Here is a 20,725-nt window from a genome sequence, read left to right on the forward strand (position 1 = left end):
TTCATGTTTGTGTGATTAGTCCTTGTATGATGCCATATCTTATGGACCCTTTCATGTTTGTATGATTATTACTTGTATGCTATCATATGGACCCTTTCATGTTTGTGTGATTATTCCGTGTATGCTGTCATATGGACCATTTCATGTTTGTGTGATTATTCCTTGTATGATGCCATATCTTATGGACCCTTTTATGTTTGTGTTATTATTCCTTGTATGCTACCATTTCCTATGGACACTTTTATGTTTGTGTGATTATTCCCTGTATGCTGACATATCTTATGGACCCTTTTATATTTGTGTGATTATACCTTGTATGTTATCATGTGGACGCTTTCATTTTTGTGTGATTATACTTTGTATGTTATCATATGGACCATTTCATGTTTGTGTGATTATTCCTTGTATGCTACCATATGTTATGGATCCTTTCATGTTTGTGTGATTATACCTTTTATGTTGTCATACGGACCCTTTCAGTTTTGTGTGATTATTCCTTGTATGCTATCATATGGACCTTTTCATGTTTGTGTGATTATTCCTTGTATGCTATCATATCTTATGGACCCTTACATGTGTGTTTGATTATTCCTTTGTATGCTATCATATCTTATGGACCCTTTCATGTTCGTGTGATTATTCCTTGTATGCTATCATATCTTATAGACCCTTACATGTATGTGTGATTATTCCTTTGTATGCTATCATATCTTATGGACCCTTTCATGTTTGTGTGATTATTCCGTGTATGCTGTCATATGGACTATTTCATGTTTGTGTGATTATTCCGTGTATGCTGTCATATGGACCATTTCATGTTTGTGTGATTATTCCGTGTATGCTGTCATATGGACCATTTCATGTTTGTGTGATTAGTCCTTGAATGATGCCATATCTTATGGACCCTTTCATGTTTGTGTGATTATTCCTAGAATGTACCATATCTTATGGACCTTTCCCTGTTTCTGTGATTTTTCCTTATATGCTTCCATATCGTATCGACCATTTCATGATTGTGTGATTTTATTTTGTATGATGCCTTTTCTTATGGACCCTTTCATGTTTGTGTGATTCTTCCTTGTATGCTGTCATATCTTATGGACCCTTTCACATTTGTGTGATAATAATAATAATAATAATAATAATGAGGACTTTGTATAGCGCCTAGTCTTTAGAAGCTCTAAGCGCTTTACAATATTAGACAACATCTATAAGATAAGAAACATAATAATATTATTACAAAAACAAGCAACATGAAATTAGAAAAACATTAAAAAATAAAAAACATGCTGAGAATATTTCAGGTAGGAAACATTATTGGGTCTTTAAGTTTGTTCTTGCAGTCGAAATAAACGAGTTTTGAGAGTCCTCTTGAATGTGATCCTGTGTCTTTGTGTCTAAGTTCAGTGGGCAATTCATTCCACGTTGCATGGCCTTGGTATGCAAAAGAACGCTGTCCATATGACTTTGTTTTCATAGTGGGAATAATGAGCATACGATTGTCAGAAGAGGAGCGTAAGTATCTTGTTGGTGTCTACACATGGGTGAGGTCAGATAGGCATGTTGGACTGGAGTCCGACAGCGAAATGTAGCACAGAGAACAAATTTTGTGTTTGATTCTGGATCGAATGGATAGCCAGTGTAGGGTACAGAGCAGCGGGGAGGTGTGCTCTGATCGTGGTACTCTAAGTATGATCCGAGCAGCTGTGTTTTGAACTTTTTGAAGTTTCTGGAGTATATATTGAGATGAACCAGACAAAATCGAGTTACAATAGTCCAGTCTTGAAAGTACTAATGAACACACAAGTGTTTTAGTGGCATCAACTGAAAGATATTTGCGAATTGAGCTGATTCATCTCAGCTCAAGATATGCAGCCTTGCATATGTTCATGACATGTTGGTGCAATGTGAGAGTGCTGTCCAGAGTAACACCTAAGTTTCGTACTGATTGTGTGAATTTAATGTTGGCGTTGCTGATATTTATTGTTTGAGGTAAAGGATGTGAATGAGAAAGTCTGTGTTGTGATCAGAATGGCCTCAGATTTATCATCATTTATCTGCAGCTTGTTACAAGTCATCCATGATTTCACATCAGAAATGCACCTCTCTACACCTTGTATGATCTCATATATTATGGACTCTTTCATGTGTGTGTGATTATTCCTTGTATGCTGTTATATCTTATGGACCCTTTCATGTTTGTGTGATTATTCATTGTATGCTGTTATATGGACCCTTTCATGCTTGTGTGATTATTCCTTATATGCTGCCATATTTTTCTAAAACCGAAGCTATATTTCAAATAAATTTAAATAACAGAGGAAATGGGAAAGTACACATTTTAAACAAAATATTCAATAAAACACCAACAAAAGGAACAAGAAGCCGGTGGCCAGTCTATAACGTTTATTCACCGAAAGGAAAACTGGATCAGTTGGAAATTTATAATAACTGCTTTTTTCGCATCGATTTAAATCTTTCTATAGTATTTATCAGTTCAAATCAGAGTAAGCCAAGAGTTTTCTTAGACCTTCCGCATATGCAACTATAGATAAAGTAAATACAGCCGACGAAAAGCTACTTATCTCTTTCTAAGACAACAAGGGTTCGTCATCAAACGAAATTTTAAAGAATATTGGTATGTGAATGTACGGAAGGACTGGAAGGATATATACACAGTTCAATTTACAAATCTGAAGCATCTGATCACCAATCATTATAAGCAAATATGTGTCCGAAAAACGATAAAGAATGTCAAAACATATTAAAATGAGTTACACTATGTGTTCATGTGTGTTTGTTTGCATAGACTATAGTGGGTGTGGTCGAGATAGAATTACCTTAATAAAAATTTAGAATATGACAGACAGACAGACCTGCATACAGGCCAAAGTAAATACCTATCTACCTACTTGCATATTAGAGTAGTCGTGATCAATTGAATATTTAGTTAATCCAGCGAGTGATTATTGATGTAAAAGTGATTTAAATCGATATTTTAGGAACACATTTTACCGCCATGAAAAAAAAATTGCTCTTTCATGTCGAATTTCAACGCACAGTGTGCCTGATCGTAACTACGGAAGCATGACGAGACAAAAGTAACCAATCTGCGTGTGCTCTCCTTCGTACGGAAGTTTGACGTGACAAAAGTAACCGATCTAAGGGTGCTATTGATCAAATACAGCAGAAAACGTCGTTCAGTTCTCACCTGGCGCTAATCTTTTTCATGGTCTCTTTCACAGATGACAAATGATAGTCATTCTGGATATTTACATAATACCAAGAAGCTATACATAACAGATGAGAAACCCATACATATCTACAGCAAATAAAAATATTTCAAATTACCCGCTATTATGAACTTCTTGTTCACTTCATTTAACACGTCATTAAGCAAAAAGAAATGATGGGGAATAGTATTCGTTCACTTTATAGCGTTGACCCCAAAAAATGAAGAGTCATGCAAGAGCTGCCCAAAATGTTCTCCAGCATTAAGTGTACCTGAAAGTTACAATATGCAGGTGGAGGGATTCTAACAGTCGCTGTCGGGAATCGAGCCGGTTTGTCTGTCTCGCAGTCTGGCGCACATACCACTGGAATAAACGCTCCAGATCAGCTAGGCTCGTTAGTAAGTGGCCCCATATACCTAGACCGCAAGTTTCTAAACACGATCGATAAAAATAGCTAAATTACTAAGAAAATTTCTCTATTCACATGCGCCAGTAAAAAAAAACGTATCCGTAAATATTTAGACAAAAATAATATCTCACAAAATTAACTTCAGGTCAACACCAACACAATATTTAAAGTAAACATCAATGCATCGAAAACGACTCTCTGAATTCAAGAACAACCAATGCCCACGAGTACATGTTCCGTTATCCCCAGCGAATATATATATATATATATATATATATATATATATATATATATATATATATATAATGTTCCTTTTATGCTTTTATGTGTCTTCCAACAATCATTTCATTATTTAGAAAACATTCCTTGGCATTATTCAGTTTAACTTGACTCGTGGGCTGACACTTGTCCTCTCCATATAAGACATACTATCAAATTATGTTATGCTTTTTCGAAGAAAAGTCATTTAAAATTTTTCTGTCTATTTTAAGTTAAAACGGCCACAATATTTCAAAAGTCCACGGAAAATTTCTGTCAGATTATTTGAAGCAAGAAAACTATGACTTTGATAAGTTTGCAGAGATAGATCAAAACCAGCTTTGGAGAGGTATTAATTTACGAAACAGAACTCTCAAAGATAGTTTGAAATGCAATTTTTCGATACTGTTTATCGTCACCCTGTAAATATTGTAAATCAGTAGGAATTACACTTTGAACTTTGTTTTCGCTTCCGAAGTTAGACAATAAGTATACGGATTTCCACAAGGAAGTCAATGAAATTGTGGGAACCCGGACGGATTCCTCCTGCAGTGTTGAGTCAGATTATATCACACCTGATGAGTTTTCATTTAGATTACGTCACACCTGATGAGTTTTCATCTGTACTTTCTTACAATAAATCGGGTGTGGTAGGTAGAGTAGATAATATCAATGATGAACATCTTAAGTACGGTGGAACTACGCGTAGATCAGCTTTGGTTACTCTTTTTCAACTCTACGTTGATATTTCTGCATGCTCCCGATCAACTAAAAGAAGGTATGGTAGTAATGCTAACATAACACAAAAAGTGGTCCTAGTAGGTACCAGTCAATAACGCTTCTTCCAGTTATTTGTAAGGTTGTTGTGCAGATTTTAACAGTTAGGATACATAATGATTCTGCGGTTTCAGTTAATCCTTCATATATTGAAGAGAAGGGGTATCATGAGGGTTTGGATTGTAATTTGACCTCCTCTGAGTCCATGATCTAGTTTGTTACGCTAATGAAAATCAAAGCAAGTTGAAACAGAGAAAGCTTTTGACAATGTATGACATTATGATCTTTGTTTTAAATAATGATATTGGTATTGTAATAAATTTGGAGTATGCGCATTTGGTTATAGCGCCCCGTTTTAAGGAATTCTTAGATTTGTGTGATTACTTGTCTGATTATTGGAATTCGGTGCAATGGAAATATTCTTTTGCCCGTAATAATTAGCCAATTACTAGGAGCAAACGTCAAGGAGTATAGTGTTAGTGAGTTTCCGTGATGCCATGGTTCACTAGTAGTGAATTCAGGTCCAAACCGAATGAGTGCCCCTGGAATAGCAATGTCCCTATTAAAATCTAGTCGTGTACATTGATGGTGTGACTGCAGTGGCAGTATTTACGGTAGGAAATTGGTAAATTACACAATGGAATCAATAAGAAGGGATTCGGCAGATACCGTTTATATTGCCATGGTGGCAAATGTGATGCAGTCGTACTTGCGAAATGTGACTGGAAACCATAGTTTTACTGGCCTAAAGTGCCGTCGTTAAAACAGTTCCCTGTGTTAAAGGATAGTTGTATAGTTTCTACTGCGTGAACTGCCGGCGGTACGGAAACCTTACGAAGCGAAACAATGCAGACGAGCGGTTGATAAATATTTGGCAGGTTGTGAGATCTGTGGTCTTGCATTGATTAGAGTAAAATTTATGTATAGAACGCACATTTCGGGCTTTCTATTTTTCAACTGAAGTTGTATAGAAGTCTTTGGAAATTTTGGGCAAACTTATGACTTCTAGAGGGAATCGCGCCAGGGTTTGACACCGCTCGGTCAAGTAAAGACCCCTAGCATATAACTGTATCAATTCCAGAATATGGAAAGTTATTTTAGCTTATACTTTAATATACATAGCAGGATTATTTTGTCTAAAAAATATTTTGAAAGATTTCCTCTTTTAAAGTGAACACACCAAAGGTGGGAAGGTGGGATCTTATCTCAGTGGCATTACTCTGTGTTTATAATGAACTTCCTGAGTATTATCAACGTATAAGCATGGCCCTTTTTCTTCAATATTTTTGATAATCCTTGCCCATGTGCTACTGTAAAAGATGACATGCTTCTTTAAAGTATTTCGATGTCAGGCTTGGGTCAATCAATGATTAAATGAAGCGATTACTCCATTAGGTGGGGATTTGGATATAGTTCCCAACAAAATAACATTATAACATTGACTACAAAGGAAACAATTTACGATGGTTCCTGGGTTTTAAGAGTGCTCAAGAAACAAAGTCATGTAGACATTTAGGTGTTAATGAGTCTAAGTAAAGCAGAACTGAGAGTAAACTTAAAGCGGATAGAGATAAACTTGTACGTGCGTTATTCAGTTTTCTTGCTATCGGAATAAACAAGAGTGGATTTAATCTGCTCACATGTAAGATTTCTTATGAAACTATTAAACATCCTGAACATTGTACGGTTCTCAAACTTGGTTTAACCCTAGCCCTCAGGCTATATATGTACTTGAGATAGGTTATTGATTATGCGCTAAGCATGCACAATGCATCTCTAGAAACACACGAACTGGGTTAACCTAAACAGTATTTTGCCTATTGAAGCTTACATTGATATATAAAATCAACTATTTATGGGGCATATTTGCAGACTGTCTCCAGTTTTATCCGTCTTTATATCTATCAGGGTCCAAGTAAAACAGAGTGGCTTTGTTACAGAAGTATGTAAACTGCGAGATAAATGTAATCTTAACGTTTTAAATTCATACATTCTTCAAGATCGATTTCCGGTTAATAAATCCGAAATGTAAAAGCTTTGTAAATATTCCAAGTCCATGTTTATATTAAAATATTTCAAATATTGACTTTATGAAGATATTTTTCTTATTCGATTTCATAAGTTACTGCTTAGTGGCAGTTCGATTCTGTCTAACGGGGGAAATAGGTTAAAACTCAGGATCTCTTGGGTCACGTCGGCTTGTTGCCACTATTGTGACAAAGCTTTTTTTAAATCTCCGGAACAATCTAGGTCTGATCGTTGTCAAACAGTCTGCACAATAGTCGTTGATCATTCTCCATCCATATGTAGTTTTCTTTCAGAAGACCATGAACAGTTTTGGTGTCATTTTATTGATACATTTTGAGTAGATATTTACACACATTTAGATTAATGTCCCATACTGATTTGTAAAGTACTTTCTAGGAATGGCGACACTTGATTCGTTATCTCTGTTAAGCGACAAGCAACTGATTTATATCACTCTCATATATTCTAACTGCTTATTCTATGTGGAGGAAATAAGCATCACATTTTGACTCTATCGATGCTGAAAATGAAGGTTATCCTTGTTGAGTCTTTGTCAGTAACTGTTAGTTTTTAACACAATATAATATGCATGTTTTATTATTGGTAGTATTTATATCATCGCATTGGATAACCATTCACTACTATTATATGAATAAAGCAAAGACTGCGTTTGATAAAGAATTTCATAATAAATATATTTTCTTTACCTCGAAAACTATCTTGCAACAATGACAGTTGTGTTCGCTTAAACGGTAATCCCGCTGTTATAATGCAAAGAATAAGAGTTGGAAAATGAACTATGACCTGATGATACAGTATGTCAATTTATTTTTCCTTAGTACTCATGGTGAATGTGCACCATAATGATACAGTATGTCAATTTATTTTTCCTTAGTTCTCATGGTGAATGTGCACGATACAAGCACTTATTTATGTATGATTAATTGTACATGTATGTTATTTCTCACTTTAATCACTCTGCCATTTTCTTTATACTGGTGATTGTGTTCTTCGTAAAGTACGGAGAAAATGAAGATATCAATCACTCAATACATGACATAATATAGAATTCTGTTAAGAGGCTTCGGTGGAAAAATCATTTAAAGTTTTCTTTCATTTTCAGTTACAAAAGCCATATTTGCAGACTAAACAGCATTATTAATATAATGTTGAAAGAGCTATATGCCAGACAGCTTTCTGTCGAATTTGATCAGATTATTTCCAGCAGTTTGTTAGAAGAAAATCATTTAGGGGTTTAAATAATAGTATTACGTCGTCATTATTTGTATAGATTGTAATGGTCTTTATGCCAGGTTACGTTCTGGCAAGTTTGATCAAATTGTATTCAACGGTTTAACCAAGAATTTATTTCAAAGCTTTTCTATTTTCAGCAATGGCCAGATCTGAGAGCGACGTGGCATCAGTTATACAGACTTGAAATCCCAATTTGCCAGAAATGTGTCTGTCAAATTTAATCAAATTCTACTGAATGGTTTTGAAAAATAAAAACAAATCTTTACAAGTTTTTCGCTATTTTTTTGTAACAATGGCTTTCTGTTGTTAGTAACAGCGGTCATATCTGAAAGCGGATAGGTATAATTTACACAACAAGTTGAAAGGTCATCATGGCAGGATGCTTTCTGTCATTTTTTTCGAATTCTGTTGAATGGTTTGTCAGAAGACGTAGTTCATAGTGGCTGTTTCTTTTTCTTAGTTTTTTTTTAGCATTGGCGATATTTGACGGCGAATCGGTGTTGTTTGTTCAGATTTGAAAGCCCTTCATGAAAGAATGCTCTGTGCCACGATTAGACATAACTAGTCAAGTGGTTTTGTATGAGAAGTCATTTGTTGACAGACGGTACGATATACACGAAGGACGTAATGCAATGCCATAGGCCAGGTGAGCTAAAGAGTATTTGAAACCAAAAAAAAAAAAGAAACAACGCTTTATGATAAGAAAGAAGGAGTGACGGATAAACAACCGGACGGTCGAGCTGATATGCCGATCTCATAAAGCTTTGAAGACCCTGGTAATGATACAGAAGCATGCAAAAGATCTTATCTGGATCCTGTCGACATTATTTCCGCTTCGCATAGTATTAAAACGGTGAAATTAACATCACACTATTGTTGCTGTTGTTGTTATGTATTTGACATTATTTTTCAGCACATGATAAACAATATATAACTGTCAGTGTATGTGATGGAGGAAGAACCCAGACAAAAAATTCCTGGAAAAACCACCTACCCACGTGAAGTTATTGGCAAGCTTTCTCACATACCAACGCTGGAAGAGGTGAAATGTCGATGATCTGTAGAGATTGTAGCTGCAAGGATGAAAATATACAAAGATTACAAGAACATATTTATACACGCCAAACATTTTCAGGAAATGCCTCAGAGAACCATACAAGAAGTAATATATGAGCAAGGTCTATTAAGAAATAGCCTAATTGATATCTGCAATGAAAATGATATACTGAATTTTAAACATAAATCCATGAAGGGTGTCCAACGTGGAGTAAGGGACGAATCTCTAAGGTAAGAAGGACAACATGAGGCGGGTTTGAGCAGTTTTATTTATTTTAACGCTGTGGATTTTTGCCCCATGTGTACAAAAAATATTTATGATTGAAAATTAGTTTTGGAGGAAATGATTAGAATAAAAAAGGATAAAATTTTGCTCGTAAATCTTACTTTGCAAACAATGAATTTTTCTAAGATTGTTATGCCCCGTTTGCTGTAGTTGAAGGGAGCGTAAGAGGGGCATTTAAAAAGTTTTGAATATTAGTGCGCCATGCAAAAAAGTTCTTTATTAGTTGACAGTACGTCAATGTATTCGCTCAAAATACGCCGCGTGCGTCCTTCTACACCATGTTTATCCAGTCAGTAAATACCATTTTGTATCCACTTCTGGTATATGGACATAGGACACAATTAATTTTACTATATGTTATCTACATTGGTTTCTCAGTACTGACCTTTCCACTGTGTGACAATCAATACAAATCATATGCTAATCTAAACTACCTTCAAAGATGACTTCACGGTGAAGTTCTCGTCAAAGGTTGACCTGCTCTTTTTTTAGATGCTGAACTGTCAACACATCACCATGTAAACAGAACACAGATTTCACTTCCGGAGCATCACCAAGGCCTTATTACTCACTGTGCACTGTCGCCGAAATACACACATACAACAACACCCTGAGCTCATATTATGAAGAATAAACAGTTACCTTTAAATCCCTACCAAAAATGCATAAATAAAACTCTTCTATCACCACCAAAATGAGAGAGGAAAAAATGTTCTAAAAATAGACTAGAACTACATTCGTGGGTACTGAACTGGAAGTATTAATTGTGAACTGATTCCATATTGCTAGTACACTCAGGGCCGGCGCCAGACCCTGCCAGACTATCTGGCGCCCTAGGCAAAGTTAGATTTTGGCGCCCCCCCCCCCCAATATATCAATTTCAAAATTTATAAACAAAAGTTTTTTTTAAAAATGCGCCCCTTGAAATCAGCGCCATAGGCGGCTGCCTAGTTTGCCTATATGGTAGCGTCGGCCCTGAGTACACTGGAAAACTGCACCTTCAACAGCATTGCGGCTTTTAAATCGTCTGCCCCCCAGTGACTTGCTGATAATGGGATTCAGGCAAAAATCACTTGCAGCTAAATCGGGGTTGTATGGAGGATGTGTCATAGTTTTGGATGTTGCGCTCCTTCAAGGATTCTGTCGCAAAAACGGTTTTATGTTCCGATGCGTTGACATGGAATAATTGGATATATCGGATACCGGTCATCTTCGCTAGCCAAGGTTCCGATATGATAAATCTATCAATACCTTGGCGAATCTAACATATATTTTAGTGCTTTGTCCTAGCGACATCTATTGGATTTCATGAGTTGCCTGCATGGTACATCGGCCGAAAATGGTGGAGGCAATTGACCATGAAAGTATACTTTGTAAGTTTAATATCGAAAGTATGACCACGTACCAGAGGGAAGCTATTATGTGTTTATTTGAGTGAAAGGTATTTGCACAAACACGGACCGGCAGCAGAAAATTGCTTCCTTATGAGTCCATTCAAATTGTGTGCTCCCCTTGTCTCGATCATGTAGGAAAAGTTTTCAAATTTTACCAACTAAATTTTGATTGGCTTACCACCACATTCAATGAAATTCACAGACCCGAAGCACAGAAATATCTGCTCGATACGCCAAGGTGTAGATAGGATTATCATATCGGAACACTGATAGCGAAGATTGATACCAGTGGGCCGACGGATGATCGGTAAAGTTCTACAAATTTTGGGAAGACTTTGGAGGCATACACAATGCCCAGTAACACGAGCAGAGTCAGACTCAGGTACCTGGACAACCGAGACTTTTGGATAAAAAATATAATCAGTATAAAGCTCTCTAGACAGTTTGACTGTACTTAGCAATTTATGGTCTCTGCTGATTTTCTCCAATCCAGTCTTTATTATTTGCTCCTGAGACTGCCCCTACAGAGTCATTCCGTATATTTCACAGCATTCTCATTGCATAGTAGCAGAATCGTTCTCCTTCTCTAACGTTTTTATGTCACTGTCATTTACCTATGTTAATCACATGCATACATATGTATGTATCCCGAACACTGTACGTGCAATTACAGATTATATTATCCAACGTTATTTTTTTGTCGATCAGGATTAAGTTTATTGAGAGGTTCAAAGAAATAAATGAGCTATAAGAAAATGTTCAGAACTTTTTTATATATATCAAAACCCATCGTATTTGCACTCGTTTAATTTAAACATGTTTGACTCAGTATTAAGCAAAATACCGCTTGATTTAGGAGCAGGAATTTAATATGAAAGTTTTTTATAATGCAAACACAGCGATGTATTTAGGTTTTTGACACCCTTACGCCAATTCGGAAGTGCCGTCCCCGCGCTCCGTTAGGTCCACGGAGCATGCTGGTGGCACTTCCGAATGGGCTTATTATTTTCGACAACTGTTTCTAAGTATTGTGTTCGCTAAATAATTTTAGCACCGTGTTATGCTGCCTCAAATTTGCCGCCCCTAAAATATGCCGCCCCTAAAATTTGCCGCCCCTAAAATCTGCCGCTCTAGGCCTGGGTCCAGCTGGCCTGTGCACAATTATGTGGAAATAAGTCAGTCCACATAACTATATAACTATACTAGATTTTCTTGTTTGCAGTCATAATTGCTGCGGCTCTCTTTCGTGCCACGACTACATTTGTATGAACTCTACTACTACTACTATTACTACTACTACTACCAATAATAATAAGAAGAAGAAGTTGAATGTCCTCGGAGGCTTGTGCACTAGCGCAATTTGACAACCAATGAGTTGTGACACATGGGAAGTTGAAGATTTATCAGTTGTGGAGGTGATTAATAAAACACCCGTTGTGTTGCTACTTTCTTCCAAGCAAGGACTTTTGTCAAAATCATTTGAAAATACATATTGAATAGAAGACCTATCTATGATTTCGAAGATCGAATAAATGTCCTTTCACTTAGAATATCGTCGCCATCGTCGTTACTGTTGTTACGCGCATGTCTCACTATCATTTTTCTACTAATCTTTTAGCACATGTTTTTACGACTGTGGCGGGGATAGAAATAAAGTTTAGTGATACCAGGGAAGTAACTCAAGCATTCTTGTCTGCTGCTTTGTTATTGTTTGCTCCCTTGCCTTAAAGTTTATTTGCCAGGTATGGATATGATTGACAGAAATTTTAAAGGTATGAGATATATGAAATAACTCTAGAAATTTCGGGAGGGTGGGAAATAATTAGGTGAGCTGTATATTAAATAGACAATGCCTGTGTAACAAAACTTTAAAAATCCAAAGCAATAATAATAATAATAATAATAATAACTTTATTGGCGTTGCTGATGCTGTTGTTTTCGTGGTCATCCTTCATACATTTTTTGTAAAAATGATAAACTGATCACAACAGTCCATGCTTCTCGTGCCTTGATAAAACTTCTATTGCTTGAACATTTAAAAATTCGAGACAGAAATACTTTCATTTTTACCTTATCTTAATGACTTCCTTAATACTCAGGGGCACACACAGAATTATTTTCTGTTGGGGCGGGGGGGGGGGGGGGCGAACATGTAGTGGTCAGCTGTTACATTTTACGCATGTAGGTCAAGACAGTTTTAAAGTTGAAAAGGGTGGGGGCTCCAATGTTCATGCTTAAAACGTGCATACATAAATGGAAGAAAACAAACGCAGAGAAACAGTAATAAAGCCCTAAATGAAAAAACAATGTGAAGGCATTGTTTGAAGAAAAAAATGCACTAAGGGGTCAAAATTGAACTGTATGAGCCGGAAGTGATTTAAACCGCTTTAAATTTCAGTATATATGTCTGTCTAGAACGACTCTCCTCTGTCTTTGAAATATTTATTTATTTATTTATTTATTTATTTATTTATTTATTTATTTATTTGTTGATAAATAAATAAATTTTAAATAATACTAACAAGAATAATAAAGCCTGGAAACACTCTCTTTATTTCTTTCTGACCTTATGGAACCAAATTTAAGCAATCTTTAGTCGGTGCATGAATTTACAACATACGAAACACAAACTCTACTGAGCTTTTACGACCCAATATTAAAAACATTAATCTAAATAATATTCAAGAGTATTAATACACAAGACAAATTACAATATATATTGTTAGCGGTCAATATATTAACACATAATTGTACATGATTTAACAGACCACACACATTGACAAATTATGAACGCACGTGCAATCAATACAGTAGTGCATGCAGAAACAACGAATTGTGCCGGACTTTACGGGGTACGTACAAAGATAACTTACAAACACGTGTGTATCCAATATAATGCATATAACTGCTCAATACCAAACAAAGTACATATATGCACGCATAGATACAATATTATTCAAGCATCAAAGCCACACACACGCATATAAATATATATATATATATATATATATATATATATATATATATATATATATATATATATATATATATGCGTGTGTTGGTGTCTTGGAGTCTCAAATCCACTAACTTGGGCATATAAGAAAGCTTACAAATAGATTCCGGTAGACCTGTTGGTTCTTCCCACTTCGTATAGTCTGTCATGCGCTGAAAAATGGCGTTAAAACATATATCACATTAGATTAATGTCATATATATATATATATATATATATATATATATATATATATATATATATATATATATATATATATAGAGAGAGAGAGAGAGAGAGAGAGAGAGAGAGAGAGAGTACTTAATACTTAAGCCCAGAAAACCTGAGGGCAGGTAGATTGTATCTTCTGCCTAAAACCCACAAACAAGGGAACCCGGGCGGACCTATAATCTGCGGTAACGGACATACCACATAAAGGATATCAAAATATTTGGATCATTTCATGAGACCACATGTCCACAAATTACCATAATATCTTCAGGACACGACAGATTATCTGATAAAAAGCATAGCACACACATACTGATTGATTGATTGATTGGATTTACGTCGCGTGCGCCCAGTAGGGCATGTGCGACATATATATATATATATATATATATATATATATATATATATATATATATATATATATATATATATATATATATATATATATAAATTAATGCAGCTGTAGGGAACACATAGCTTTGAACAATGAAAATCATAGAAGCATTGATCAAACAAGAATAATATGCAACTAAGAACTAGAAACGTCCAGCATATTGTTAATATCCCTGAATGTTTTGGATCTTCGTATTTCTATCATATTTTAACATCTGAAAGAGTGATTACTACACATATTGGCTTGTCTTGCTCTCTCATACAGAAGACGTAGGAAAGCTTTAAGAATAAAGAAAAAACCATGAATAATAAATTTAAAAAATAATCATATAAAGAATTAATGAAAGGAAGAAATAAAGAACAATAATGTTCTTTGTGACATGTTGCATTTATATATTTATTCTACATTTCAATATTAAGGAAAAAATATGCTTAGATGACCTCAAAATAATAATGTTTATTTTTTATTTTTTTGCTTATTATATATTAACTATAATAAACAATGTCATCAATTCAATTTCTTTTCCAGGAAAAATATTTAGGTTTTAATTTTCTAACCGTATTTTATCTTTTATTTTTCCGTTGAGATGACCCCCGTGTTTACTCTACAGGTATTAACTTAATATCCTCAAGTCTCTGACAGACTTGTACTAGTGGTCAGTTGTGCCAGGTACAACTTATCTGGCCCCTTGCATTCGCGATACCACCCATGGTTAAAATTTAGTTAAACCTCTTGTAGCTATCAACGTAAAGTAACAACCAGGGTGACCCATACTGTATTGCTTCAGGCAAATTTACACTTTGGAATCTCATTTGGATTCGTCTATAAATTTTTCTGCTTGCCTGTGGTCAGTGCACTGGGTCGTTCCTGTACAAATTCAGAACCATGCATGGATCACCTTGCAAAACTATATTGATGTTGGCATAAGTGAATATAAGTGTACTGACTGTAGGATATTTGCATTAATTAAAGTGCAGTATAGAGAAGAGTTTGTATAGATGTGTTGGAGCGATTTATTATACAAAAATCGAATCAATTTTTTTTTATTAATTAAAAAGGTGAATACATGATATGTAGGCAGACAGCATACTTAAAAGAAAGACTTAACTCGACTAGCCTGTGCGTTTCCTATTCAGTTTGTCCTCAGGAGATGCAACCAGAGGTCTTAAGTTTAGTAGATATATTAATAAGTTGTTTATTTTTCTTCTTGTTAAAAAATCTAAGTTTCGTTTGGTTAATACGATATCCTGAATAATCAAGAAAACAAAGGTTACAAGACAACTTCAAGCTTGTAAAAAATATCTCATTTTATAAAACAACATACATGTTTTGTAAGATATCTCGTACAATTATAAATCGAGATAATTCGTGAAGTTTATACGGTATTATGTCAGGTAATATATTATTTCTAATGTACCTGACAACGTTTATAAAACAGCATATAAACAATTTAGGAGAGTTTAAATAATGACAAACTTTTTGCACTTAATATTATCAGATATCGTATAAAATAATAAAATATCGTACTCGAGTATCTCATATATTTCACGAGACTTATCTTAAATAACATATCCTCTAAATTATCTAAAATATCTTGAAAACTTTGTACGATTTTTTCTGTTTATAAGATATGTTATAAAATTAACAGTTATCTTATCTATGATCTTAGATATCTTATCAGTTTTTTAGATATCGTATAAATATATAAGATATCTAATCAAATTTAAAGATAGTTTGTAAAATATGTAAGATATCATACATAACGAACTTAATTTTGCTAGTTTATAAGACATCTCGTGCGTTTGATAAGATACGGCATTATTTTAGAAAATGTCGAATAAATCAGGGATTACAAAAATAGCTTTACATGTCCCTGCTTACACTTTATATTTATAAGATATCTTCTAAATTGTGTACGATGTCTCTTCCAACATAGCTTATTTTTTGATATCTTAAAAAAGTAATCATATATCTAATTTGTTATGCAACATATATATCATATCTCATATATCTAATTTGTTATGCAACATATATATCATATCTAATAATGTGTAAAATAGTTTATTTTGTTTATTTAGATATCTCATAAATTTTGTAAGATATCTTACACAATATAGTTTATTATGTATGTTGTATATTTTATAAGTTCGTCTTGCCATATGTTTATCAGGAGTTATAAAGCTTTGTTGAGCACAAACATTCACACACACACACACACACTCTCTCTCTCTCTCTCTCTCTCTCTCTCTCTCTCTCAAATGCGTGTCGAATGTGATATAAATGTAGCGATGAATGCAACACATAAAAAATTGAATCGGCTTAATTCACTAACTACTACTACTACAAATAATAATAACAACAACGTCAACAACAACAATAATAATAATATTATCATCATCGTCGTCGTCGTCAGATAAAAGTGTATAATTATTTATTTAGAGATTATTCTTCAAAATGAGCAGCACTGCGATTGTACAGAATACCTGGAGTTCATAAATGTAGTTTTATTCATGTATCTTACATGCAAAGCTAGTACAGGATTTAAACAAAAAAAAAAGCGCCATTGTACAAATTTCTACTCATATTCAAATCATTTTTATTAATCGGAATCGATTCCGTTAATATTGACCAATACTCGAACGAAACGATGGATTGGCACTACTCCTACAATGCAAGGCGTAGACCCTTAAAATTCTCACGTTTGGAAAGGGGCGAGAGAAGTATCACGGTCCACGTGTTTTAAAATGGACTAGATTTACTATGTTTGTTGTGTTTATTATAGTTTTTAAAAAAAATATAACGAAGGACCAGTCGAGACCTAAATTTTGATGACGTTTACTTCCCGCGGAAAAAGAGGGCCTGAAAGACGTTTCTGGGAAGTGGGTCTTGACCAGTTTAACATTTTCTCTGGTCCTATATTATTTCAATGCAAATCAAGGTGAGCTTGTAGTTTCTGATAACAGCTTACACACGAATTAATCACACGAATTAATGCAGACAAAGCACTGAAATCGGTTTTACTTGTTGATACAATGTATACGAGTTGGAGACCGCATGTTGATGACGTAGTGAAAAGATGGGTAGGTAGTTTCCGGTGTAAACAATGCCCACATGGCTAATCGTCCATACTATTAATAACCGCAACATGTCCAAACATGCCCCTGGTACTTAGTTCTTTAACAGATGTGCGCAGTAGGGTAACAATGAAATACATTTAACGATAGCATAGAAGAGTAATAATGACTAATGCGAGGATCACTGTATTAGGACTTTATTTCAGGAAGCTGATGTAAAAGTATGGGAAATAGTCGTGTTTACGTCATTACTAATATATAATACATGTATACTTGAGTGTGTATAAAATGACTGAGATTGCATATGATACAAGAGACTTTAAATAACAGCTCAAGTTCAGACCTGTTAAGCTGTCTATTTAAACTTACAACATTTATTGATTGTGAGCATTGTGTAGTCAGCAGCTGGAGGTGAATTGGATCACACATTTGCCAAAACCTGTTGCAGAAAAGGAACATAAACAGACAAGTTTGTGCAGAAACACTGATTGCAGAGTGATGTGAAAGGGCTAAATTCTGTAACATATTAGCCCTTTTTCTGTTTTGTTATTAGCACCACATTATCCATCAAGTACCTCCATTTCATTGATTGAGATATGATTGGAAAAGGTAAGTAGGAATAAAGTTTGCAAATTCAATATTTGTATGCCTATCTTATATATATATATATATATATATATATATATATATAGAGAGAGAGAGAGAGAGAGAGAGAGAGATAGTTAGTTTTGTGAGTTTTCACTGTTTAAATCTTTAATATGCAAGCTTAGGACATTTTTGTTCATTATAGAAACTCAGAAATGGAACTTGGATTTTGGAACTTAACATGTATGATATACCTGAAATAAGATATTTTATACGATATCTGATAATGTTTGAATGCAAAAAATGTATAAAATATCCAATTACAAATATATGATAATTGATTAGATTGATAAGATATCTTAAAATGTCTTATAAAATACTCCACATATATAATAATATTGTATGAGATATCGAAATAAACAAAATAAAATATTTTACACACATTATTAGATATGATATATATGCTGCATAAAATTAGCCAAGAATGAATAGCAGATTGAGAAATCATCAAATCCTGCAGAATCTTTACTAGTCTTCCCCACAAAACAATGTCGAGCGTTCATCTAAATTAACTGCATTTTTATTTCTTAAAAAACCCACAATCATTCATATTCCGAGTGTGATTCTGTGTGTGTGTGTATGTGATTTGGATTTTTAACGTAGCTTTAACAATTTTTCAGTCATATCACTATTATGTCAGCAGTGTGGCAGTTTATAGTGATGTCTAGCACTGGGGCATCATGCCGCAGACATGTAGCATCATGTCCCACCCAGTCACATTATCCTGACACCAGGCCAACCAGTCCTAACACTAACATCTTAATACTGAGCACCAAGCGAGGCAGCTGTTAGTACCATTTTGTAAGTTTTTTATATGACTCGGCCAGGGATTGAACCCACAACCTCCTGCGTCATATTCAGAAACACAAATCATTCACCAAGGTTACTTGAAAATAAGTTTCCATAAATTAACTGTATAGAAATGAGTGTAACATTTTTAGAGTCATGTTGTCTGGAAAGGAAAACAAAAATTATGACTGCTGAAGATTAACTTGTAAATGGGTAAGTATTGATTTGTATAGAGTCTTCACTCCCTGTATTAATAGGGAAGATTATTTAGTGTGTGTGTGTGTGATTTGGATTTTTAACTTAGCTTGAACAATTTTTCAGTTATATCGCTATGATGTCTGCAGTGTGGCAGTTTATAGTGATGTCTAGCACTGGGGCATCATGTCGCAGACATGTAGCATGATGTACCACCCAGTCACATTATCCTGACACCAGGCCGACCAGTCCTAGCACTAACCTCTTAATGCTGAGCGCCAAACAAGGCAGCTGTTAGTATCATTTTTGTAAGTCTTTGGTATGACTTGGCCACTAGGGTTTGGTACAAACAATATTGATACTTCAGTATATTGAATAATCATTTCACACCTAATGATGATACTTTCAAGATGAAATGGTTAATCATAATACGGATTCCGATGACCAATGCACTACGATGCCATTTTGACAAAGTTGACAAATCTGATTTACAGTCTTTTAGTTCAAATTTCCACGGATCTTGCCCATCCTGTTGGAAATATTTTGACATTTATGTTGGGGTTGTGTGTGGTCAGGGAGAATTGCCTTTTGAAAAGATGGTATTTGCCAAAACTTTGTGGTGGCAGCACAGGGTAGCTGCTTACTACTGGGTTTAGCAAACTTAAATGAACATTGAGCCCTGCCCACATGAAATCAGTAGGAAGATGATTCATTATCTCAGAATATAATATTCATTATGTCTTCAATTAAACCGCTCCTGTGGCCTAGTAGTTAGAGCGTCCGCCTCGGATGCGGGAAGTCGTGGGTTCGATCCCCGGCTGAGTCATACCAAAGACTTACAAAAATGGTATAAAGCTGCCTCGCTTTGCGCTCAGCATTAAGAGGTTAGTATTAGGACTGGTCTGCCTGGTGTCAGGATAATATGACTGGGTGGGACATAATACTACATGTCTGCAGCATGATGCCCCAGTGCTAGACATACTATAAACTGCCACACTGCAGACATCGTAGCGATATGACTGAAAAATTGTTAAAGCTACATTAAAAATCCAAATCACATACACACATATCTTCAATTCATCGAAAGATTCATCTGGCAGAGAGCACGTGTCAATGCTGTTTATGTTGGTATCATGTAACTATCCACATTGACGTGCTGTCTACTTTAACGAATCTGACTTGCCACAACAGCAACAGGTTTCTGGTAGGTGTTTTCAGAATACAATGCCCTTAATAGATTTAAAAACTGAGGAGTTTTTTGACCCATAACACCAGAATCTCATGAGCTTACTACTGGGATTGTTCCTTATTTCTTCAGCAAACAATGTACCGCTCCGGTGGCCTAGTGGTAAGAACATCCATCTCATTGCAGAAGATCATGGGTTCAATCCCTGGCCGAGTGATCCCAAAGACTTATAAAAATTATACTAACAGCTGCCTCGCTTGGTGCTCAGTGTTAAGAGGTTAGTGTTAGGACTGGTCGGCCTAATGTCAGGATAATGTGACTAGGTGGGACATCATGCAGCATGATGCCCCAGTGCTGGATATCACTATAAACTGTTGCACTGCAGACATCGTAGCGATATAACTGAATTTTTTTAAAAGTTATGTTAAAACTCCAAATCACACACATGCAGACTAATGATAAAGGTGTCTTACAGTATTGGGAGATTTGTTCTCTCCCTAACAGAATTGTTAATGAGGATTGGA

At 35.1% G+C, this 20,725-nt stretch overlaps 1 protein-coding gene and 1 long non-coding RNA gene across 4 annotated transcripts in view; one reads left to right on the plus strand and one right to left on the minus strand.

Annotated features, from left to right (window-relative positions):
• Positions 1 to 8,219: 8,219 nt before the first annotated feature.
• Positions 8,220 to 20,725, minus strand: part of LOC149773071 (uncharacterized) — a 36,449-nt gene continuing 23,943 nt past the window's right edge. The window contains exons 3-4 of the long non-coding RNA XR_016417497.1: positions 13,806 to 13,860; positions 8,220 to 9,032 (exon numbers count right to left, since the gene is read on the minus strand). This is a non-coding gene — a long non-coding RNA (uncharacterized LOC149773071). The remainder of the gene's footprint in view (positions 9,033 to 13,805; positions 13,861 to 20,725) is intronic.
• LOC149773072 (protein Mdm4-like) overlaps positions 16,612 to 20,725 on the plus strand; it is an 84,684-nt gene continuing 80,570 nt past the window's right edge. For 2 of the 3 annotated variants that reach the window (XR_016417496.1, XM_089946906.1), the window contains exon 1: positions 17,416 to 17,995. Coding sequence is in view for 1 of the 3 variants with exons in the window: in XM_089946906.1 (XP_089803032.1) it covers positions 17,983 to 17,995 (13 nt within the window). In the remaining 2 variants the exon portion in view is untranslated. Of the gene's footprint in view, positions 17,251 to 17,415; positions 17,996 to 20,725 lie in introns of those variants that run through there. The other variant, XM_089946907.1, reaches the window with a different exon arrangement.

This window comes from Sinohyriopsis cumingii, unplaced genomic scaffold, assembly GCF_028554795.1.
Source record: "Sinohyriopsis cumingii isolate HCF-2022 unplaced genomic scaffold, ASM2855479v2 utg000913l, whole genome shotgun sequence".
NCBI lineage: Eukaryota > Metazoa > Mollusca > Bivalvia > Unionida > Unionidae > Sinohyriopsis > Sinohyriopsis cumingii.